At 43.4% G+C, this 24783-nt stretch overlaps 2 protein-coding genes across 33 annotated transcripts in view; both read left to right on the forward strand.

The window, feature by feature from the left end:
* Positions 1-2826: 2826 nt before the first annotated feature.
* Positions 2827-24783, forward strand: part of TMEM229B (transmembrane protein 229B) — a 29575-nt gene continuing 7618 nt past the window's right edge. The window contains exons 1-2 of one of the 3 annotated variants that reach the window (XM_068193192.1): positions 13329-13456; positions 23035-23082. Coding sequence is in view for 1 of the 3 variants with exons in the window: in XM_068193189.1 (XP_068049290.1) it covers positions 2943-2952 (10 nt within the window). In the remaining 2 variants the exon portion in view is untranslated. Of the gene's footprint in view, positions 2953-13323; positions 13457-23034; positions 23083-24783 lie in introns of those variants that run through there. The other 2 variants (XM_068193189.1, XM_068193191.1) reach the window with 2 other exon arrangements.
* RAD51B (RAD51 paralog B) overlaps positions 13322-24783 on the forward strand; it is a 417280-nt gene continuing 405818 nt past the window's right edge. For all 30 annotated transcript variants that reach the window (XR_011000000.1, XR_011000001.1, XR_010999998.1 and 27 more), the window contains exon 1: positions 13322-13456. The gene's annotated coding sequence lies outside the window, so the exon portion shown is untranslated. The remainder of the gene's footprint in view (positions 13457-24783) is intronic.

Genomic DNA, 24783 nt, shown 5'->3' on the forward strand with positions numbered 1-24783 from the left:
TTATGCTAGACCCAAATAAAGAAACCCTTCCAGAACCAGACACGCTGGTGCAGAAATATCTGAACTGGTTTTGGGCACACATATAGGAACTAGATCAGGTATTATATATGATATATGCTATTTCAGAAAAAGGCAACACACACAGGAAGATCAGCAGCATGCCCTGTGCCTGTTTACAAGTGGATGCAGAGAGACTAGAGAACCCTTATGCCACCACAAACTCTTTTCAACTTGGACCCAGCTTCCTGTGCACCCAGAGCATCCCAGCCTGGATGCTCTGCAGAGAATGGTGCTCGCTCCCAGCACAAGGCCTTGGGGAACTCAAGCTTCCTTGTGAATGCCTGACAAAAGCGCAGTTCTAGAAATTCTTGCCTTTGTCCCCAGTCTTCATCCTACTCCCACTTTCACTGTATTATAATCTCAACTTCATTTTTTTTTCCTCTCTTCCTTTACTAGCTCAAGTAAAGAAACAAGGCTGAATAGAATAATAACAGCTCTTCTGGACCAGCTAATGCAGCTAGGGAGAGCTGAACAAGCTCTCAGGTGTACAGCACCACCATCAGGTGCTTGTTCTGACATTTCTCCCTCCTGCCTGTCCCCTCAACACAGTACAGTGTCTTCATTCCCCTCACCCTGCTTCACTGCCTCCTTCCTTTCTCCTCATTCTGGGAGCCCTCTCCTTTATCCTTACCTCCTCCTTCCTCTCTCTGCATGATGTGACTAGACAGGAAAATACAGATTTATGTATTCCCTACACATGCTTCTCATTTTTTCCGATCCATCTTTGGCTGTTGATTTCTCCTTCTTGTAGGTGAGTGTCTCTCAGCTCTCTTCTTCCTCTCTCTTTGACATTTCCTCTGCTCCTTGTAAGGCATTCTCTCCTCTCATGCTGTGAAACATTCATGCTGTCTCATACTGTGAAATTATCTCTCTCACGCTCTCTTGACTATATCTCTAGCATGGTCCTGGGTGCTTTCTAAAGGATGCTATTTCACAATAAATACATAAGCACTGCTTCAGGCTGCTGTCTTCTCCAACTGCCTAATTGGATATGGTATTTTAAGGTGCTCTTAGCTATTTTATAATTTTCCTTCTCAGCTCTGTTGAAATTTATACAAAGCAATTGTGGGGTTTTTTATCCAGCTTGAGGTCACCAGCAGAAGCAGCGCTGCTCTAGATTGCACAGCTCGGTTGCTGAGGCAGGGCTAGCTGTGCCTTATTCTCCATTTCCCCTTTAAAACGCTCCATCTTTCTGCATCTCCAGCTCTCACAGTGAGATTGTGCAATCAGGTGACTCGGTGACAGGCTGGTTTGCTGCATTGTGGCATCCTCGGAGCAGCTACAGAGGTTTGTGCCCAGAGCTCCCCGGCGAGCGCAGAGGGCACGCCGGGCAGCAGCCCGGGCGCTCCCGGGTTACGCAGAGCTGTCTATGCACAGCCTTTGGTGTGTGCAGTGCCTGCTGGCCCCGCAGGTCCGGGGCTGAAGGAGCAGCCTCTCCAGAGAGTACCTGCCTTTAACAGAGCCACTGCTGCCAGACATCTTGAGAATCCTTCATTATAATTGCTTCGGGGCCTGCACAGATCTGATGTTGCCTCATTATTGGGACTATTTATTATTGAAACCAGAAATGCTGAGTCATTAAATAGAGGTCATAAAAACATCCTTATTCGCTAAAAGCATTAGCTCATCATTTCTGGTACTACAGAAGGTAGGAAAGACCAGGAATCCTTCTGCCTGTGAGAAAGAAAATGTGGACTGCATCAGAGACCTGGGAATATCAGACAAGAGCTCCAAGTCAGTAACCCATTAGGAAAATCAGGATGCTGGTTAAAGACAGATCTCTAGGCTCAAGATCAATTACCATTTCTGCATTTGTGTCACTTTGGGTTACCATTTTATCCCAGAATATGTTAATGTCTCTTTCCGGAAATGGACAGAACTAAAAACCTTGCTCATTTTTGTCTGAAGACCATAAGGCACTTCAGAGGCACTAGCCAGCTCACCTAAACACAGAGAGCTGCCGTTACCTCCACCTCCATTTTTTCAGAGGGAAGCCAGAGCTACGGAGGAGGCATTTGTTTGCACTCTCCTGATTTCGCATGCCAAATAAAGGCATTTTTTTTCCTGTGTTCTTGTGCTGCCGAAGAGTTAATGTAGCCAGAGAAAGGATTTTAATTTATTTTTACTACCTATGCTTGAAATTTATTTTTTTACTATTCTTCCTCGGGCAGTTTTCTGAATCTGAAGAGATCCTTCTGGGTGGAAAAACACAATTTTCAGAGATTATGTTTCCCTATTTTAATACCGAAGCTGCAGACAAATACTTCCTTTGATAGCTGTGTTTGATTTCCTGCACTGCAGGGATGTCCTGTCAGCGTCCAGATCCAACAACAGGCGCATGGGGGTTACATCCCTCAGCTGATGGGGGGGGGGTGTGTTTATTTGTTTTTGTCATGGATTTCTTTGGAGGAGTAAATATGAAGGACTCGTACTGCAGGCTCACCAGCCAAGGCGCACTGTGCCACATCGTGTTCCCGGCCGGAGCCGACACTCCAGGCGTTTGGGTAGGGCAGGGTGCTCCCGACGCTCACCTGAGCACACACCGGCCCGCACCGGCAGGGTCCGGTTCTCCGGGGCACGCAGGTCCCTCCCTTGGCGCTCCCCCGCCGCGTTCAGGCTCTGTGCCCCGCCATGGCCCCGGGAGGGCTCGCCGGGCCGGCGCCCCCGCCTGCGGGCCGAGGGAAGCGGCTGCAGGCCGGCGGGAGGACGCGGGGCCGGCACCGCGGGGCGGGGGAGGCAGTGCGAGGGAGTGCGGAAAGAGTTAAGGGAAGGTGGCGGGGCAGGCTGGCTGTCGGGAGCGAGCATGTGCAGATTGAAACCGCATCCATACTACGGGCGAGTGTCACTGGCACACTTCACCTCCCGCCGGCCGCGGGGCACCCATGGACACCGGTGAGGACACGAGCCGCGGCCGGGCGGGGGGGCCGAGCGGCGGCACCGGGAGCTGCCCGCGGCCGCTGCCCTCACGGCCGCCCCGCCGGGGCTGCGCGCGGCCCGCGGCGGCCTCCCCGCGGCCGAGCGGCGCGGGGGATGCGCTGCCCGGGGCGGAGGGCGGGGATGGCGCCCGGCGCCGTTGGTTTCGCTTTCTGGCGCCGGGAGGGCCGGGCCGCCGCCGCCGGGCGGGTGCCGGCCGGAGCGAGACAAAGGCGAGCGGCCGAGCGGCAGCTTCCCCGCCAGCGGCGGGCCCCGCGGGGCCACCGGGCACCGGTGTGTCGCCCCCTCCCGGGGAGCGGTGCGGCCCCCGCAGGCCGCCCCCCGCAGCTCCTCGGGGCGGCAGCGCGGTGCGTGTGAGGGGGTTCTGCTCGGGAGCTGCCGACCCCGGCTGCGAAGTTTTCGGGGCTCAGGGAAGGCAGGGTGGAAGGGTTGTTGAAATCGGAGCTGCTTTTCACTGAACGGTGCCTTTTTTTTTTTTTTTTTTCCGAAAAGGGGAGAAATGTCTCGAAACGTCTTTTTGTATTGATTTCTATAAAAGTTTATTCCAGGCAAGGGGAAATAGCTCTGAATGAGCATTTGCAGAGCTGAACTGGGAGGTGGGAACTGGCTGTGGTCCGTTCAGTGACTTTTCTGCAACCTTGTGAATTACTCCTGTGTGTAAAGCCAGAGGTCAGGGATACGGATACTACAGTCAGTTGAAAATGAGAGTTTTTTCTTTTCTATTTAAAAAAAAATTAAATTAGTCTCGAGATGTTTGCTCTTGTTCCATTTTTGGTATGGAAAAATATTCAGAATAGCTGAATTTTTGCAAAATGGAAAATCTGTTTTCTTCTGTTCCCCATTCACTCATTTACTCTAGGGTTTTGCAAATTGTTTCTAGGATGCTTAGAAGCAGGGATGCTGCGGAGGCTGCTGTGTCCTGTTCATCTTAAGCTGGACCGTTACACTGGGACTTCTTAGAGATCATTTCACGTTGCTGGTCCAAAACCACTGGGGATGTACAAACTTGTTAAGCCTCAGAATTACACAGCAGATGCAGAAAAACTCTGTTACATGAAATACTTTGTATTGTTCTCTGGCATTGTTTATTTGGCAGGTTTTTTCTGTTTTCTCTTATTTTTGAGGAAAAAAAAAGCAGTCCCTGCAGGAGCTGTTTTTTTTTTCACAGGCAGGGTGGTAACAGCTCTGTGTCTGTCAGAGCTGTGTGCATTGGGGATTTGCAAGAAGAACAGATTGCCCAAAGAGCTCCATTCTGTGTTTTCCAGGGGCACAAATGCATTAATATATGTACAGCATCAGTTAGAGATGGGGCTAGCTACTGTTTGGTGGTAAATAGGGAGTAATGAAAACAAAAATTACCGTAAGTTATTAGAAAACAGAAAAGAAAGACTTATTGACATGGAGTCCGTAATGCCTGTAGGCACTTTCAGCCAGCACTGGGGAAAACTGTGTAGGAAATCCATAAGATACTCTTGTGCCCGTGACACATCCTGAAGGTCCTTCTTGAATCCCAGCACCTTGTCCCCGTGAGAAGGTTCCATGGAGAAGTGTCAGTTTTCCTGTGTTAGCTGACAGCAGCTTGCTACTGTGGATAAATAAAGATTTTTCACTAAATCTGCAAGTAGGTATTTTCTCCTTGAGGAATATATGCTCTCGGTGTGTATGTTGGAGAATTTCATACTTCTCTGTTGAGGCTGCCACTGAAGAACATGAGTGTCTCTGTACAAGGGGAAACGGAGGTGCAGTAAAATGACATGTCAGAGGTTCGTTGTCAGATTGAAGTAAGATTTAACTCCAAATCATTTGGTTTAACTAGTAGCTATATTAGCTTTCTAAACAAAGCTCAGCAAAAGTGCTAGAAGCAGCTGATTCAAACTGAAGCATTCTGAGATCCTCTGATTACAGGAATATTGAAAAAAATATGTAGTATAGTCTGGTGGAAAGGACATGGAGGGACAAGCAGAAGTTGAGGCAGTATTGCTTGTTACTGCATAACTTCTTGCTGAGGCTCTGGCAGCATGCTTGTAGCCTTGGTCAGTATTGCTGTGCCCACTCTACTGAAGGCTGATGGTGGAGGCAGAAAACAAGCTGCTTCCTTGGAGAGTTCAAACCTTGGAATTCTTATGGCAAGATCCCACGGCAGTTTACAGAAGTGGTAAAGGGGTCTAAAACATGAGGTGTGGATAGCACAGGTGTGTAGTTGAGGGTAACCTAGATCTCTGCATCCATATGGAATTGGTATCTGGTAGTGTGGACTCTGCAGTTTTGCTCACAATGTCATAATGTTATGTGGTGCCAAACAGTAAAAGGCAAATTTAACCTTGAAGGGAGATGCAGGTTTCTGGATTAGAGTGTAAGGCAGGAAGGGGCTTTTGGATAAGGTGATGAACTCGACAGTATGTGGAGTATTTTAAGATATCTTTTTACAATCTATACTTTATTCAGCATCTTGGAGATGTTCTAGGGAGTGAAGATGTAGAGATCCCTTTGGCCTTGTAATTTGTGGATCTACTTACTCCCACACGTAAATGTGCTTTTAATACCTGTCCACTTGGTTAAGACAGTAACTGTCCTCGGATCCGGTGTTTCAGGGCTGCTGGCAGGCACTGCATTGTGTCCAGGAGGGGTGTTTCTTCTCATGGCATAATTAGTCAGATGAATTTAAGTTTTACCTCCCTCCAAAGCATTAGAAATAAACTGCAGTTGGGGACTGATCATGCCAGGAAGAAGGTGTGGAGGGGAATGAGGGGGAGGAGAGGAGACTGTGCACCCTTCCTGTGGAGGGTGGGGGGGACCCCCTACTTTTTGCTATCATCACATGCTTTGATGGCAAGTCTTGTTTGTATCCTCAGAATCATACTTATCACAGAGTCTGGGGCCAGGCTTTGTAGGTTTCACTTTTTTTTTGCAGCATGGGATTGGTCACTAAGCGTCATCTCTGTGAGACTTGTTTGAAGAGTCCTTTGCAAGTTTTGGAGTTGCCTCACTGGCTGTGGTGTGCTTTCTTGTGCTCCTTGTTCATGGTATGCACATCTAGTCTCCTTAGACTAAAGAACTTCTGTCCTTATCCAAATTGTTGAGCTGTGTTGCAAGAAACTGCATGAAATTTTAATAAAATTATCTGCAGGAGATTTGACTAGGTTTTAGGCAAAAGAGTCCTTTCTGTTAAGCTGTCTGACAACAGAAAGAAGTTTTTTCTCATGGAAGATGATTGAAAAGCATCATGAAAAAGCTTTTAAAAAGGAGAAAATATATTGAGGAGGCTTAAAGAGTGGTGTTGTGGAGGAGACCTTGTTCTGATGATGAAATCATAGAAGTAATGGAAAATTTTATGTTGCAAATTGTACCTTAGGATTCTTTGTTTCTAGATTGCCTTCAACAAATACCAGTTTAAGAAAATGAAATTAAGTTGTTGTGTTGTTTTGTTTCTTTTTTCAGTCTCAGCCTGCTATTTTATGGTAAGAGGAGAGGTAACAACATGGCTAATTAAAGGGCAGCAGTGCTTCATTCCTTAGGGCTAATTATTCTCTAGAAAATGGGTCAATTACTTAAAGAAATTGTTTGCCAGCAGGAGGTAGGAAAAGCCTTCATTCCCATTCCTCACCATCCTTTTGTAAGAAGCACTTCCTACCTCCACAGCAGTTGCAGTATCTTGTTAAGCTTTCAGGTGCCAGAGCCATGCCCTGCAGATGGGGAAGTGGCACCTGAGCAAACTTACATGTGGTCTCTTCTGTCCTGCATGTTCCTGTGTAGCTGCAGATGAGGCAGTGTCCAGTGGTGTTCCTGGGTTGTTTCTGGAGTGAAAGAAATTAAATTGAAAAATACAAATGGGAGTGCTGTTTCAAAACAAAATTTGCTTGATGTGAAAGGTAAAGTATGGTATATACCGTTACTTCTTTTGAAAGAAGTTCGATCATCTAGTTAGCTAATGTCTTCCAACATAAAAGGTATTACCTGCTTGTGGCTTGCTTGGTACAGGTTTATAAATGATCCCTTCCCAGATCTGCTTCTTGTATGTGTTTCAGTATGCTCTGGTGGCTTTCTCATCTGACCATGCTGCTTGATTTAGCTCTGCAGGCTTAGTACAGACTGGGTGAGGGAGCAGAGGGCTGGTTAGCCATGTACGTCAAAATGAACTGGTCTGCTTTCCACATTTCTGTTATGATATGTGAGGCAGGAGTATCCAGATGGTTCCTGGATTCCTCGGTAAGGTGGCTGTGCAGGCGACTACAAGAAGTCTTGAAAGAAAGCCAGACTGGGCAAAGGTTTTGGCTCTGCAGGAGCAGATACCAACATCTGTGCCAATTCAGAACAACGCTCTCTTTCTGGTTAGTCAGAGCACTACATTCCTGGCTGTAAATGATACACCCAATAATGTCTGCTTCTAGCCAGAGCTTATGCACCTTGCAGTCCAGCTAAAATGAGTGTAAAAGGCTTTGCAGGTGTATGCTGCTCGTTAACATGTCCTCAGAGGCAAAATAAAAGCTAGACTGCTTTAGAGATTTGTTCGTAGGTATATTTGAATGAGCATACTTATCAGTTACTAGGTCAGAGGTGTCTAATCATTGATAGAAGAGGGAAGTGTTTTGTTACCCTTTCTTTTGTTCTGGATTTTTGTTGGTGTCAGTGCACTAGAGCTCACTACAATCTTATTTTGAAACTCCCCCGCCCTCACATGCTTCTGTCAAAGCTGGATTAAATTACTTCCCTACCACAAATGCTGTCTTGCTTTCATTGCATAAGATCCAAGCATTAGTAGTCTCTAGGTGAGTCTTGATAGCATAGGGTGGTGAAACTGCTGTTTGACTTCTTCCTTGCTGGATCTTTGCTCTCGGGTGTGCCATTTATTTGATGTAGCCTATATGAAGAACTTCTGTGGAGCACCTCTCTGCCTGATTCTACTGGGAGCATGATGAAGTACTTCTGAAGGGGGGAGCTCGGTCTTTAGTATGGGTAGCTGTAGCATAGTGCTGTGTGTACTGCCAAGTGCCTTCTGGGGATGGGGAGTCTGTTTTGTTTTTATTTCTTTCATCCAGAATGCATGCACAGATCATGTTCCAATTCATTTGGTTCCACCAGCCTAATCTGGACTGAGAAATCTTGGCTGGGGCTGTGTCTATGCAGAGCTCTAGATAGTCATTCCTCTCTGCTTGCAGCAGAGTGTTCCTGATGATAGTGGTGTATTTGGCTGTTTCCTCTCCTGCTAACTGACCTAGGAAAGCTGGACTTGCTTAACCCATGGGACACTTTGAGCCACGTGTTTTCTTTGTATTTTGTGTCAGCAGAGGCTTATGGTAAGGATGCTTCTAGTAAGTTCTAGAAGAAGAGTTATTTATTTTTGTAATTTCTGTTGTTTTTTGTATAGCTTCCCTTCGTGGTACAGCAGATACCATGTGATTTATTTTGATCCAGCAGTTCTTTCCAAGGCTTTCCAATTAAACTTTTAATTGGAAATGGACTTATACAGGAGCTTCAGGATGTAGGGCACAGTTTATAAAAATGCTTGAATGTCTTACTAGGGAGGGAAAAGCTGCTGTGAAAGTAATGTAATGATTCCTTAGCATCACTGAGCTTGGCTGCTGTTGCTTTTGGTTTTCCTTTGCTGCTTAATACTTTACTATAGAGATGAGATACTTTCCAAACCATCAGCCTCAGCCACTTGAGCTAACAGAGGTTAGCATGTTATTAGGAGTGCCCTGGGCAGCTAAGGCATTTCCTGTGCAATGGAATACTAAGGTGCATATAGAAAGAAGGCAATTAATTATGTTATATTATGTTGCCTTATAAATTGTGGATGTACAAAAGGTCAACTTCTAGAATTGATGTTCTTCTCTTAGATAGTTACTCCAAGTTGTGGTATGCTGCCTTGTGTGTGGGGTAGTGGGAATAGGATTTTTGTTCTATTTTTTCTTTCCCCAGCTACATATCAGGCATAGAAAGTGGAAAATTGTCCCATTGTGATGCGAGAAATATAGTTTCCTTGGTTTGAGAAACAAGGACTGGACAATGTCATGACAATGATGAACATTTGCTACGCTTATGACCATGGCTTAGCAACATTTGGAGTAATAAAAAGCTGTAAGTGCAAACACCAGCATTTCCACTGCATCTTTCATTTGAGAATCTCTCAGTTCTTAATGAATTTTCAGTGTGTCTCTGTGAGGCTGTTATTATTAGTGTCATTTTGCAGACAAGTAGATAAAGTAAAATGCTTGTATAAGCACATTCAGCAAGCCAGGAAAAGCAGGAATAAAATTCAGGAATACTAATGTTTCAACATGGTTTTGAGCTACTATCTTGTACTTTTTTCCAGAAAAGAAAGACATTAATTTTTGTAGCTTTCCTGCCCCCATCCCCCTCTTTTTTCCCCCATTGGGTTAGGCTGCATAAAAGCGAGACATTATTATGCAACATATCTAAGTGTGCATGTGATACTTGAAAAAATGGTAATCAGATAAGTTGCCAGGCAACAGTACCCTGCCTTCAATTACCAAAACGCCAGTGAGTGTGCTTTCATGATATAACATGAGTTCTGTACTTCTTCATAAAGAAAGTGTAGGTGGAGTTTTGTAAGAGTTGCTCCTTTTTAACTCATCTCCTGCTTAATCTGCCATATTGTGAGATTAGATTTGACCCCAGTTTTAGAGAAAACTATTCACCAAACCTGAAAACAACAACAACAAAGTTAGATGAGCTCTCAAAGAGAATGAATGGTATGTGAGCATACGTGAGTAAATAACCATTTCCTGTGATGGGTCTGTGAGTGTTTGATGGTTCAACAGCTTACAACAAGTAGGTCAGAGCTCATCCTTGGGACCATGAAAATTAAGAAAATGGGTGAGAGATTTATGTTAAAAGGTAGATGACAGGAGTACATGGCAAGCTGTGAGAAATATCAAAACACTCACGGTAGCCCCTTGGCCCAAAAATATTGAAAGCCATGGTAATTAATGAAAATATGAATGTAAATCCAGCTGGTTCATTTTCATTGCCTTAACAGAAGCGGAATGGAAGGAACATAAGAAGGGATGAGCGTACACAGAGGAAAAAGTGATAGTCTAATAATGAAAGACAGCATGAGGGAATTCATTTGTGTGTTTGTTTGAAACCTGAGTTAAATTTATTTTTCAAAGATACTGCAAGATAACAACAGCAAAAAATAAAGACTCTTGGAAGTTCTTTAAATGCATTTTTGGTTTTAGCAATAAATAGCCACAGAAGCATTTGCAGAGACTGCAGTTTTGTGGGGATGTAGGCATCTGGCCAAGCCTCTTCAGCTGTTGGGTGGTGGCATGGCTTTTAGAAGAAATCTGAAACTCCAGAGGTCTAATATGCTTCTCAGGGCTTTGATGGAAGTTTTCAGTTGAGATAGGGGACTCACCTAGATATATCTGGGAAAGAATGTCCATAACCTTGAATTCACTTGTTTTCCTTGGGTAAGTGCAAGTTGTTGCTTTACAGAGTTGGTTTTCCAATTATTTTTTTGTTGTTCCAAAAGGAGCAAAAGTCATTTGCATTTCAGGAGATGAGGGACTGGGTCCTACGTGTCCCTCTGCATTATTTCAGTCCAGTGTAGGAAGAGGTTCAGAAGTCCTCATCAAGAGACATGGTGGGACTTCAGTTAAAAGGGAAATCTGCATCATCCTCTGTGTAAGTCCTGCCAAAACAGGGGGAGTTTCTGAGAAGACACAGACTCACTTTCTGTTTCCAAATTTGGCACTTTCTTCCCAGGAGAATCCCAGACAAGTCACGGAGCAATGTTATAACTTGATTTTTCTGTTGCACAACTTACCACCTGTTAGTTGCATGGACCTGAGCTCTCTTTGTAGAGAACTGTAGAAATAATGAAGGGATGTAAATACTAAAAGAGACAGTTGAAGGAACGCTCAACTAACCACCTTCCAGTTAGGAATTTACTTTCTTTTTTTTTGCTTTTCTTTGTGTTCTCATTTGATGAGCAGTACTGCTAGATTATGCTCATATGTAGTCCCCAACCTGCTGACACCAGGAATGTTTGTGTCAGAGGAACAGTCAGAGCAGGAAGTGCTGTTTTGGGAAGTCTGCGATTTTAGTTTTTAACTATTTTTGTATATACAAGTGGATGTTCACACTAACTGGTTTTTGTTTGATTTTCCCGTACTACAAACACTACACATTTTGAATCATTAGTATTTTGACACAGAAGGTCCATTTATATACCAAACAAAAAACAAATCCCCTTTTCTGAACAGTTTAAGCTTTGTATTAATCATGTGAGCTTTAAGGTCAAATCTTTCCCTTCAGCTCTACTGCTGTGCTCACGTGTACTATGACATAGCCTTTACTAATGAAGATTTTCTTCAATGAGTGTTTTCTTTCAAGTGTAGATACATTTGTAACCAAAGGTATGGTTTCTCCAGCACTCTGAGTTCAAAGTGATGGAGTATTTTATGAAAAGGGAACTTCTTCCCGCTGGGCTGTGTGCTGTGAGCCAAATCTGAGAGATGATGATACACCTGAAAACTAGCAGGCTTTACGGTAGCATGGGGTAGCATTCAGAGGGCTGATGAGTTCCTTGGTCTGGCTCCAGGTAAAGCCCCATGGGTGGCCTGAGCACTGGTTCTGGGGAAAGGAATGGACTGAGCAGGACTGAGTTGTCCTAAAGTTAGGTCGGCTTGAAGCCTTTTGTAATGTTCATGTTTCTGCATTTAAGGAGTTGGGAGTGTTGCAGTTGCTTATTTTGTATGATTTTGTTCCTCAGTCTTTTATGTATCAAATTATAGACAAGTACATCTGACCATGTAAAAAGCATTCTCAGTGGTTTTATGATTCTAAGGAAATGTCTTTTGAAATTTTGTTTGCATATGTCTGATAAATAGTTCAGTAGAGATCTGTGGCAAATATCCAACTGTGGCAAAATGCATATAAGGAAAATGGATTACGTGCAAATAATTTTTAAGAACACTGATGTGACAACAATTTATACCAAAGCTAGACAACAAACAAGTTCTTTCCCAGTCTGATGTACAAATATGTAGGTAGTAAAATAGCAACTATTTCTCATGATAAGAGAGACTCCAAAGTAGATGCAATCTTTGGTGCATAGGCAGAAGGTGCTAGCTGTGTCTCAATAATACCCATATTACATTGATTTAATTAGTGGGTTTATGCTATTAATTGCTCCATTAATCTCATTGGGAAGATTTTTGGGGGGAGGATTAGTTATTTAATCTGCATTTTTAATTTGAATGGTTTTGTAGTTCAGTGTCATCTAAATAAAAACAGTGTAGGTTTGTTTTGTTTATTAAGGAAAACGCGTCTCTCAAATTCCTCTTGGATTTTGGTGCTCAAAAATGCTGAGATTCATTAGGATAATATGAAGAACTCATTTGTTACACCATCTGATACATAAATGTCCTTGCTCTAACTTCTTCATATACAATTAATCCAGAAAAATGCTATATATAGACAAGCCCTTTGGTTGTGAGATCTGTGAGGCTGATGTAAATAAGGTGTTGGATACTTGTGTGTTGAAGCTGTTGCCTCGAGGCATGACTTCTGTGAAAATCAGGAATTCGGTATCCCAAATGTCAGCGTTTGAAGAGAAGGAGAGACCCAGCTCATGGGTTTCACTTGCTTGGATCATGCAGCCCTGCTGCCTGAGCCCAACATGGAGGTGAAAGGCAGTCAGACCACTGGAGCAGAGAGGACAGTGCCAGTGCTCCCAGGAACAGCTTGGGCTGCTGGGTGGGTAGCACTGGGAAGGGCCTGCTTACATGAAGTCCACACTCTGTCCTGGAATGGGGAAGAGGGAAGAAAAGTGTGATGACTGGAGAAGTAAGGATGAGAGGAGATCGGAGGAGATAAGGAGGCAACATTAGGAGAGATAGGATGGGGGTGGAAAAGTGTCAGCAGTGAAGCTTACTTTGAAAATTGAGATATTGATGGGGAAAATAGAAGTAAAGCAATCTCTGGCAGACCCTCCAAGGGTTAACTGAGACCTTGGCTGAGATGGTAGCAGTGAACCTTTGGTCACTGACTCCAGTGAAGTTGCTCTGTGTGTTTGCTGTGGCTGAGATCCAGAAGGACAGTGGAGAGCAGAAAGGCTCAGCCTCACCCAAGGAGAGGCAGCTGTCAGGGTGCTGCCCTGGGCAAGGGGCAGGTACAGGTGCTCTGTGGGGGCTCTGAAGAAGTCAGGTCTTCTAGGGCCCAATGTACTGGAGCTAAGCTATCCATACACATAGCTCGTTCTGTGTTTAAAACCTGTCTTGCATTGTGCTGTATTAAGATTAAAATGTACTTCTTTGGTTTAGGAAGGCTGCCTGGTTGCTGTATTAACTGTTGGTCACACACACCTGGGCTGAAAACGACTGGCATCTGAAACCCCTTGGACTTGCTGGAGGCAGCCTAGTCTACCTGCGGATGTTGTGAATTAGGAGCTGGCCAAAGAGTGGGAGAGCTCCAGGATCCCTCCCTGGAAAAGGTAAGGTCTGGAGGCTAAAACTGGTGGGATTGCACTTATAGATGGGAAAAACAGAGAAGTTGTCTGAGTACAGAGCTGACTGTATTGTAGATGGGACCTTGGAAATTTAAATATGTAGAGTGCAAAGTTATTTCCATCGGTTTAAACACCAAGTTGTTTTTGGAGGTGTAAGATTGCCATTTGCACACATCACCCTTGATTTCTGTCTGCTGTGAGTCACATCATTCTGATTGCTTGTAATTTATACAGCCAAACTTTTCAGTGGTATTTTCTCTTTAAAACCTCACACTCTGATAGCCTTAGGCAGTTAAAACAATCAGCACAGTGGAGCAGTATTTCTGAGCTAAACCAGAACAGTAGGTAAAGAGCAGAGGGTTGCTCTCTCCTGTGAAAGCACAGGTGTGAGTCGGATGATGAGGAATCTATTCCTGGCCCTAACAAGCAGTGCCGTCTCTGCACCTGATTCACCAGTGTGTTACTCTACTAATCTTCTTAGCCTCATCTTGCCACTCTCCTGTATGCTGTGGCAATCACACTTCCACAGAGTGCATGTAAAATGCTATCAATTTGGAAGGGTGATTTATATCCCAGAGCAAAAGTTTATATTGATTCTGGTTAGAGGGGTGGATGTTGTGGGACCAGAACAATTTCCAGACCCTGCAGCATTTGTGACAGGCTCTTTGTGTCTGCAGTGTGTGGCATGGTTCAGGCTACAATATTGTTTTGCCTATTGTGGATCAGCTTTCCTGGGTAGGTTGTGCGCAGGGCTTTATTTCTAGCTGGGAACTCACTTTGAATAAGTACATGCTACATGTATAAACTCCAGATACATGTAGCACAGTCATCCCTTAGTCTGTCCTGTTTCAGATGTTTCATTACCCTCTTCTAGTTGTAGTGACCAGGAGATCTTCTGTTGGGCTATTCTGTTGTCCCACTCCTCTGGGTGTTCTTGCTGATAGACCCCTGATCCTCTCTGAGGCTGGGGAACAGACCCAGTCAGCTGCTGAAGGAAAGCACTAGACTTAATTGTGGCAGTGTTAACAGTGTGGATAAGCAGGATCAACTCCTGCCCAGATCTCCAGCTGTGATTGTGCTGCCCATTGTGTAGCTGATTAAAGGGCTTCAGTTGGTCACCAAGTGTCCTCTTTTGAGTGTCTGCAATGTTATAACAAAGCATGTGTCAGCAGCTTCCTGAGAAGGCAGCTGGTGATGGACTGAGCTTTGTGTGAGTCCAGCTGTTATGTCAGTGATGCAGCCATGAGTATTTCTGAAGAAAGCTGTGTCTGGCAAGTGCTCTGGTGTGTGATACTATTGCTGCGAGTAGAGCAAATGCTGCTTCTTGCCTATCCTCAAGAACCATTGAATGTAGTGCAGAAGTCTCCTATTACTGTTAAAACAAAACCTGAGCACTGTATGGGCACAAGAAAACATAGATCCATTGGCAGCAGAACAAGACTATCCATTATTCATTCCTCCAATGCCTCCTGTAGGTTCCATCCACCCAGGCTGTTCAGGATGCTATCTGTTGGAGATACAGACAGATCTGCTTTCAAAGCTGTGGGGACAAGACCCTGCAAAGTGTCATCACCTGTCTTGAGCTTGTCCTTCATTAAACTGGCTTGGGCATTGCTGTGACATCCTTGAGGACATAGAAGTAACCTCTTAGCATCCCATGGGCAGGAAGGAACCCAAGGGTTGGTAGAAATACTTGTAACACCAATGAACTTGGAACACATCTGGTAATGCCAGTCTGGAATTGTCTGTGAGGTGAGGACAATGAGTTAGGAGCAAGATGGAAGCCCTGGCTGCTCTGGCCCATTTTGCAAAAGGGAGGTGGGAGAGCTGCATCTTTTGTGTAGCATTGCTTTGGTTTTTGTAAGAGAACTTAGACTATGTCAGTTTGTTCCTAGCTCTGTCTTGCTGAGAAACCAAAGTGTCCTCTGTTAAAGTGTCCTCTGCTTGAGCACAGGCAGAGTGCTCTAGTGGAGATGACTGTATTTAAATGGCTGTTTGGCAACATCTGTAACACATAGTTTTTCTCAACTCATTTACTAGTAGGCATTTGTCTTTGTAATGGTTGTCAGCTGGCAGTTGAATTCGAGAGGCACTGAAGATTTACAGAGCTGCAGAGGCTCAATTCTCCTTCAACTCTTCCATGAACTGCTGTGGGCTCAGGTAAGAGGTGCCCACTGTGAGAAAAGGTGTTGCTGAAGGTTTGTTCAGAGGTTGTTTATCAGCATAAAATGCATATACTTAGATGGAGAGGGAGTTTAACTTTTTTTTTTTTGGTTTTTTCTTCCTACTGGTTGGTATGAAGATTCCTTCAGCCATTTCATGTACCCAGGCTGCACTGTCCATGCCATATTACAGATTCTTGAGCATTTTCCCCCATTTTCCTTCTGTATCTCTCAGAGTTGCTCTTTGCTATTAGGCTTTTGCTGAGATGTATTCTGATTTTTAGTGTGAGAAAAGCTACCTGTAACTAGCAACAGCTGTAGGAATTATGGTCTTTTAAAGCAGAAGTTCAACCTTTGCATTTACAGCTGTCTTGTAATGTGCCCTACTGCATTTTGAGAGCACTTCAAATGTTCCTAAAGAGCTTCTTGGAAAGGAAGGAAATGTTACTTTTGTCAAAACAAGACACTGTAGCTTGTGTTCAGAACAGTTTTCAGCTTCTAGTTATGTCAGCCAGCTGGAAATGCCCTAGAGTGAGTCACCTTTGGAGTTGTTCTAGTCCAGATGCTGAGGGGAACTGTGGAGGCTAAGATAAAATCCCAGACTGCGTTTGAAGAGTCCTCACTAAAAAAACCTGGTGGAAGCATGCTGAGGGGAATGACTGCTTTGCTGGGTTGAGAAGTTGAGTAGGTTTCACAAAGAGAGCTGTCAAGGAAGAAAGGGTTGCTTCTGAAGAAGGTAAATGTGTTTGTCATCCTATGGTCTTGACCAAAGTAAAAAGGCAATAAACTGGAAGCATACCTTTCCTTTGTTTGTTTTTCATCAGTACAGAAGTAGACAAACAGGGCTCGCAATGGATTTGTGGTTTCCATAGTGATGTAGCTATGGAAGCTTTTGTGTGGCTGAGCTTTGCCCTCACTGCAATCACACTTGAAAGCTATGAGTGTTCAGCTCTCCTGCCAGGGAAATGTAAGTGTAAATCAAATATGGAACTGGCTGAAAATGAAACTGCATTTTTATGAATTGTTATGTTTGCTGTGCTACCTGAATATGTGGATGTTTAGAAGCTCAGCTCATTTCTCCTTTATCTGTTGTTCTGCACTGGAACAGAGCATGCAACTAAATTGATACCACAGTTCTTGCTGCACCAGGCAGGGATATATTGACCTCTGTCCTTTGGTTTCTGTCATATGTATATATACACACATCCCACAACACTGGTGCCTGTGATTCTCCAGCCACACTGATATCAAACATGTACTGGTCAGAAAATGTATGCATAACTCTTTTGGGGGATGCTAACTGGTCAAACATTACTGTGTGAAACTTTACAGGTGAACTGCATGCTGTTCATAGACATCAACTCACTTGTCCCTGTATCTGACATTGCATCATGCTTTATTTTAATGGGTATTTTGAGAGTGTTTTAATAGTGAAAATACATGATCCTTGGGGAATTTTTGCATGTGGAGAGAGCTGTTTCTGACTGTGAATGGTTGATTAATTCTAGCTTTCAAAACAAGTTGGAGGTGGAATTTTTCAGCATCTCAGTGATGAGATTACCAGTAGGTCCTAGAGGCAGGGGAAGGAAAATGCTCTGTGTGGATGTTGCATGCACACATCAGGTAATTATGCATATACTAGTGCTGCACACACACTTGCATTGTCCAGGCTTCATGGTTCACAGGCATTTGTGCCTCATCTTTTTCTTCTTTACTTGTATTGCTGCTGGATGCTTTCTTGCTGTCTCCCTGAACAAATCTTCCTTACCTTCAGCATTTGTTTTGCTTGTCTAATAGCTGTAATGGGTCATCTGTTCCCTTTATGGAAAGGAATGTTAATTATTTTCAGAAGGCTAATTAGGTGGCTAATGAGAATCTCTACTGCAGAAATATTTCCTTTAATTACTCACTCTAAAGCGCTGTACAGAGAAGCTTATTGATTATGCTGTTAAATACAAATGCTTGTATCTGGCTTAAAGATGCACCTTCAGGCTCCCTGAAAGAAATATTTTGGTAAACTTGGGAATCCATGTGACACAGATGACTGAGCAAATGAGACTGGTGCTAAGAGCTGCCTAGTTGTGCCACTTTTTTGACTGCACCTTAATTTGGCACTTCTGCAAGTGACTGGATGCAGTTGCTCTTTGTATTTCAGTTTTCCTGATGACTTTTGTCAGTATAGGTAACTATTTATGCTACCTGCCAGCCCAAGGAGATGCAGCCCTCACACCAAATAGTTTAGCCTAATCAGCCAGATGGCAGTCAGAGGCACTGAGAGGTGGAGTGACATGTCACATTGCAGATCAGGCAAACCTAGTAATAGAGCAGAGGTTTCATCAGTCCTGTGTTAGTTCACTGCACTATTTACCCCTTGTGTCTCTCTTAGGGCCAGCATAGCTCATTGTAAGACTTGCATCAGTTTGCATATTTCTTCATGAGGCAGCTCAGTTCCTCAACAACCCCATTTATGCAGCCACCTTGGCACTGACTTAGGAAGGTCCTTTTGCTTCTCAGTCTGAGTCCTGTCTTCTACTTGCTTCACTTCCTTGTTGTAGTGATACCAAAATCAGACAGAAAATAAACTTTCTAACACAATTTGAAATATTAGAAAGCAGGTACCCTTTACTACAGTGCTGGACACTTTCAGAGGATATCTTCTCTAATCGAATGTGTGTTGTGAAACTTTACGACAGGGTATTTATTCCATCATGATTATACACGCTCATTACAATGTACTTCCTAACTAATACATAAACATCACAACTAATTTGCATTCATCTGCCTCCTACTGGAAGGCCTTTTATGATCCTGGAGGGTCATCTAAAGGGATCTCTGGTTGTAGTTACTGAGTGCCTCAATATGACCATTCCTTGAACTTTTCTTTCAGCATGCATGTTGCTTCTTGTTACATAACTTGCCAAAACCCCTAGTCTATTCCTAATTTTCTGTTTATCCACTGGTTCCAGCTACATTTATTATCCTGTGGGCATACTTTTGCATTCTTTTGTCTTTTCTTGCTAATTAGTCTTAAGTTCTATCTAGCAACTTTGGGGGAACTGAAAATTTTTATTCTTTGTATTATCTATCAGTCTCAATGCCTTTTAGAATTGCTTTGGGAGAGCTACTGTACTCTAGTGGATATTTTAGTTTTAGTACTCCCAAGATGAAAGTTGGAGTGGTTCTCTGGCATTCCCTGCTTTTTGACTGCTGAGCCTTCATGCAGCTCTGTAGAAGAGCTTCACTTTTTTTCAGCATCCTCATTGTCCATTCTGCTCTTAGCCAGACTCTTGAAACTTTTTACATGCCATGGCTGTACTAGGGAAAATATGAGAGAAGGCTGCTGAATGGGGGCTTCTTCCGTGCATAAGAAGATGGTCCTTATTCTTTTATATACTGGTCATTGTAAACTAAGCAGGAGAAGGAAGGAAGATATGTCAGTGTTGTGGATGCAGTGCAAAACTTTGCATTTTGTACTGTGCTGCCAGAGTATCTAAGTGCAGGTGACTCAGAAGAGTGACTTAGATATAGGAAATACCAAAAAAACTACTATCAGCATGAGATGTCAAAAGTCACCTTCCATTTCTTTTTAGGCACAGATGTACACTGCTAAAACTTTTATCTGTGTGCCACACATACAGCACTGCCTTGGCTGAGGCACATTTATTTTAAAGTTCACTTTGCATATGTAATATTTAAGTTAACTTTGCATATCTTTACAGATGTGGGAACTCTGAGACAGTGAAGATACAGTGAAGCAAGTTGCTTAGCTGAAGTGTAATCTGGCTTCTAAATCAGTACAAGCCTATGCAAAACAAGCACACTTGAAAATGTTAACACTTTGAACACCTTGGCATTGCTATGAGCTCTTGTGCAGATAGTGCTGTTTGGTCTATGTGTAATGTGATGGGTTTGTTTTTGCATGTATCAAGACTAGTTATATTATAGAATGATATTTAGATTGTTTTAGCAGGAGACAAAAACTTACATTCTTTCTCATTCTACCAAGAGTGTATTACTTAATATCAAGTGATTGTCATAGAAGTCCTGGTATGCTGTAGGTTTCTGTACATCTAAAAAAGAATGGATAGCTGACCAGAGTGTGTGTCTCCAGGACTGTCAATAGTAGATGCACAATACAGGCATGAAAATGACAACTCCTAAGCATCTTACATAAATGTGGACAAGAAAACATATGGTGCTTCTCTGGTTCTATTTGCTATAGGTCACTTGATGCTCTGTTTGTTGAGCAGATTTCAAAGATGGTTTAAAGAGAATTTCAGATATGGCGCTTTTGAAGATGGTTATTTTTGGTGCCCAGTGTGAGCAGTATCAAAACATTTTACTTAAAATGGAGGAATTCTTTTCTAGTCTTAATACAAGTCAGTTCCCAACACACAGATGCAAACTGGCATCTTTGTTAAACTGGCATTTTGCCCAGAGGCATGGTGTGCCTATTGTTGCCCAGAAAAAAAAAGCAAGATAAAGAAAAAAAACTTTTTGGATAAGACCTGAAATTACCCTATGTAACCTAAAGTATTTCACAGAGGTGAATAAATCAGTGTTGTATATGCTTTAAGCACCTCTAAGTAGGTACTGGAAAGATGCAGAAAAGATAGCATCAGGAATGATCAAACTCCACTTTTGTCTTCAGAATGTGCCCATCTCTAGCTGCCTTCACAGGCTCTAGTAACTACAAATGGGAACCTGTAGGGAAACAAACCTTGTAAGGTCCCTTTGTTAGTGCCTGAAATTCATTCATTAATTTGGATGTCTGTATGCATGTGTGTATGAAATGTTTATACAAAATCCAAAATTTAGTAAAACCATGTCATGCAAATAATTAGTTAGAATGGTATCATGGTGAAGTAATGGTGTAACACAGATTACTGGAGGTGAACAAACAAGTCACTGTCAGAAGTGCGTTTCAGTCAGTGAGAGCTCAGTGTCTGCTCAAAGGAGGGATCAGTTCCTCACTGCTTAAATAACAACTGCTAAATAACAGTGCCTCCCAAAATAACAACCAGTTGTTTAAGGTGTATCTTTAAACTTTTACTGAGATGGTAGAATGAAAGCTGAAAACATAAGTTGGGTATTAAGGGCACCACAAATGAAGATCTGGGCAGAAAATAGTGTGACCCTGGGAAAGCACTGCCAGGGCTTTTGGGAACTCTGTGGCCAGTCATTAACGGGGCAAGACACACTCGTGTGATTCAAGACAGCCAGCTCAGCTTCACCAAGGGCAAGTTCTAACCAGTGGCCTTCTGTGATGGAGTGACTCCATCAGTGGAAGGGTGCAAGCGTAATTTATCTGGACTTCTGTAAAGCCTTTGATATGGTCTCCCCACAACATCCTTCTTTCTAAATTGGCAAAACGTGGATTTGTTCAGTGGATAAGGAATTGTACGGACTGCTGCATCCAAGGGTAGTGGTCCAATAGCTCAGGGTCCCAATGGATGTCAAGGAACAAATGGTGTTCCTCAGGGGTCTGTGCTGGGACCCTCTGCCCTCATAAGACTCTGCTTGGAGTGCTGCATCCAGCTCTGGGGTCCCCAGCACAGAAGGACATCAACCTGTTGGAATGAGTCCAAGGAAGACCACCAAGTTGATTAGAGTGTTGGATCACCTATCCTATGAAGACAGACAAAGACATCTGGGGTGTTCAGCCTGGGCAACAGAAGGTTCTGAGAGGGAAACCTTACAGCACCTTCTAGTACCTGAAGAGGGCTACAAGAAACTGCCCTTACGAGGGCATTTAGTGATAGGCCAAGGAGTGATGGCTTTAAACTGAAAGAGAGTAAGTTTAGACTGGATATTAGGAAGAACATTTTTACTGTGAGGGCTGGTGAGCACTGGAACAGGTTTCCCAGAGAATTTGTGGATGCTCCATCCCTGGAAGTGTTCAAGGCCAGGTTGGATGGGGCCCTGAGCAACCTGGTCCAGAGGAAGGTGTCCCTGCCCATGGCAGGCTGGTTGGAACTGGATTGATCTTTGGGGTCCCTCCCAACCCAAACTATTCTGAGCTTCTCTTATTCTTGTCTTCCCTGTCTAAATACTAAAGCACAATTACCTGGTAGCTAGGTAAAGCCTTAGGTTACAGTTCAGTGGAAGGAAGCCAGTTGAATTATCCATCCATTGAAAAGCCTCTGCTGCCTGTGGATGAGACTCCAGAATGGCAGGTTTGCCTCCATGCTGCAGAGAATGACACAGCCATAGTTGTTTTCTGGTTGTACTTGCCAGGCCCCATGGGGAAAATGAGTCTTTCCAACCAGTTGCAGAGTGCAATAAATGTCCTCTGACAGGCTGACAGAAATTAGTGGAAGCTCAGTACTTGGCAAAAAGTGAAACTAAGTATAGGAGGTGTTAAGAACTGAACTGAACCAACAGAACTTCATGGCTGGGAAGTTGTGGTTTTACCATTTCCTCTTACATGCTCCCGTCTGGTGTGAATGGCTCTTTCAGTGTTTCAGCTGAGGGTGTCCTGTGTTTCAGAGCATTCAGCTACTAGGCTGCCATGAGACTTCCAAAATAAGCCTCTTCTGGAAACCAGGTGAAGTCTGTTCAGGTCAATATTACCTTTTCTCAGGAGAGGTGATAGGTTTTACTGAGTCAGCTGATATTGAGAGGGAGGTGGAAGTAGGCCAGTAAATTACAGATACTCAGGCCATCTTTGGGCTTGAAGCTGTTTAAAGTTGAGTATCATGTTTCTGTCTCTGATCTGACCAAAGCAGTAAGATCAAAGTTATTGAAAACATAGTCTGGATCTGCAGTAGCTAATCCTTCCTGGCATGAGCATTTTCTTGTAGAGCCTGCAATGGGGAAGGACTGTGTGTCACAACCCCAGCTGGAGGGAGATACTGGGCCACCAACTCCTTCTTCATGCTTGTGTCTTCACATGTTCCTAAGTCACCTGCATGAGCATCACAAATACTTTTGTAAAGGGAATTCATGGTCAGTGAAAGGTACTGTCTGGATTGTCCAGAGAAACATCAGTGCTTTTGTAAAGGAAAGAAAAGCTCTGATAGTGAGAACATAAACTTTCTGCATTATGCATCAACATGAGTTATCTATTCTGGAAAGAGCATCTTCCAGAGGCAAGTAAAAGAATACACTGTTATCTTGTCTCTCTTTTGGGATGGCCAAGGATCTTGGCCAATTAGTGCCTGTGTTTCAATTATGAGAATGTTTTGTCAGTCACTGGGAATTAAATTAATATGTACAAGGAAAGAGCTGTGTATGTTTTGGAACATTTTCTTTTCTGAAGCATGTAAAACAGAATAAATACAAATACACAAGCAAGAAAATTGCTCTGTCTTCTACTGCAGTAGCTGTGTGTGGACTCATATTCAAGTCTCCTGTTATCATTGTGCTTTGACCTTTTGCACCTGTACCATCTTTCTGCAGCTGAGGGTGAAAAATGTCTTCTGTGCAGACTGAGAGTTGAGTGAAGAGGTGAGTAGTATTTTTACATCCTTGCTGAGTTTAGGATTAGAGTTAGCAGCTCACAAGATTTTCTTTTCTAAGGTGGACACTTAATTCCTTTTTTAGGTGTTAAGAAGTAGGTGGTAGGAACACAATGCAGTTACATTCCTTGAGTCCTGAAGCAGATGCATGTTAGCTGATATTCACAAGAAATGGTTTAGAATTTTTCAGAAGGCTGAATGTGTAGACTGGATCTCAAAAAGAGGTGAATGTGAGTTGGGTCTTAACCATAAACAGATACATCTGTAAAGCAGTCTGAATCTATGGTGTTGCTTTATTTCAAGATCTGGGCTTGCTGTACTATGAAAGGTAAATTCTTAGACTTCAGGCATTTAGAATATTCTGAAGCAGCCCTGTGCACATACATAGAGACTTTTCTGTCTTAAGGAACCCAAAGTGTTACACCTGGGTTGACTAATAAATACAGATTTAAAATTCTTTCCAGTATTGGAGCAATGAATCTGTTGGTTTTATTGGAGGGACTATTCAGTAGGACATGGTCATTTGGACACACTGCAGTCACAAAAGGAAATGTGGAAGAAGGGTATAAACATAATATTAAATGGATCTATTTTCAGAGGGGCTCTATGAACCTGTGATAAATGATTGGCAGGTTGAAGGTATGATAAATCCAATAGTAGTGTTTGTATTGTTTGCAAAAGCTCACCTTAGCACAAAAGTGCACACAGTCAGAAGAGGCAGTTATAAGGAAAAAGATCCATCCCCTTCAAGTAGAGGGGAAAAGAGGACAAATCAGCAAATAAAATAGGACAATATATGCTGGCATCTCTATATCTTTATATATCTATACAGCTGTAGATAGAATTCACATTTATGTAGATATAGCAGGTTGATTTGCCTTTTTTGAAGTGAATATCTATGGTCCAGTCCAAACTAGAGAACAGTCCACTGTTCTGCGATCTGGGAGAGAGGCAATAAGAAACTCAGAAACAGTAGGAAAAGAACCAAGGTGGCATCAGGTCCAGTCTGAGGATTCACAAGACATCCTTATGACCTAGCTCCCTGCCACTGTACTTGAATGCACAGTTAGATATGAAGGGGCCCAGCTTGCAGGAGCTTACGAGTCAGGCAGTTGCCCATCAGGGAACTCTTGAGTGCTCAGACCTAGGCCTGAAGTCATAGTGTGTGAACCTGTGTCACTTTTTGAAAACTGGGTTCTAAGAACTCAGGTCTGCTCTCGCTGCAGAGAAAGAAGTCAACTGTCCAGGTTAAGATAATGGTGAATCCATCAACTAAGCACCCAAAAGTGAAAGATGGCTGATACAGATTTTCAGAGCAGGTTGTGCCCCCTGGACATGCCATCTCCTTGGCATGTCCAGGGGGCCAGACCTTCCATAATGCTGACTCCCTCCTCCTCAGTGTTAATGGGAAGCTCTGCCTGCTCCTGTAGGAGAGTCCTAGCATCCAAGTCTCTGCTTTGTACTGGGGCCACATCAGGGGCACTTGGGGTCTTGCTGGACATTTGCTTTTTTGAAAACTGTAGTATCAGCAAATGCTGGGAACTCAGGGCAGCTTTTCCAAACAGGGAAGGACAGCAGGTAAGGCAGAAGAGCCTTACAGCAACAGGTTTGGAGAAGAACATGACCTTACCTGAAGGTGATGCTGGGGAGATTTGGGCTCAATACTTGTAGATGTCAAACTTTGGATTCA

The sequence above is a fragment of the Anomalospiza imberbis genome, chromosome 6 (assembly GCF_031753505.1).
Source record: "Anomalospiza imberbis isolate Cuckoo-Finch-1a 21T00152 chromosome 6, ASM3175350v1, whole genome shotgun sequence".
Taxonomy (NCBI): domain Eukaryota; kingdom Metazoa; phylum Chordata; class Aves; order Passeriformes; family Viduidae; genus Anomalospiza; species Anomalospiza imberbis.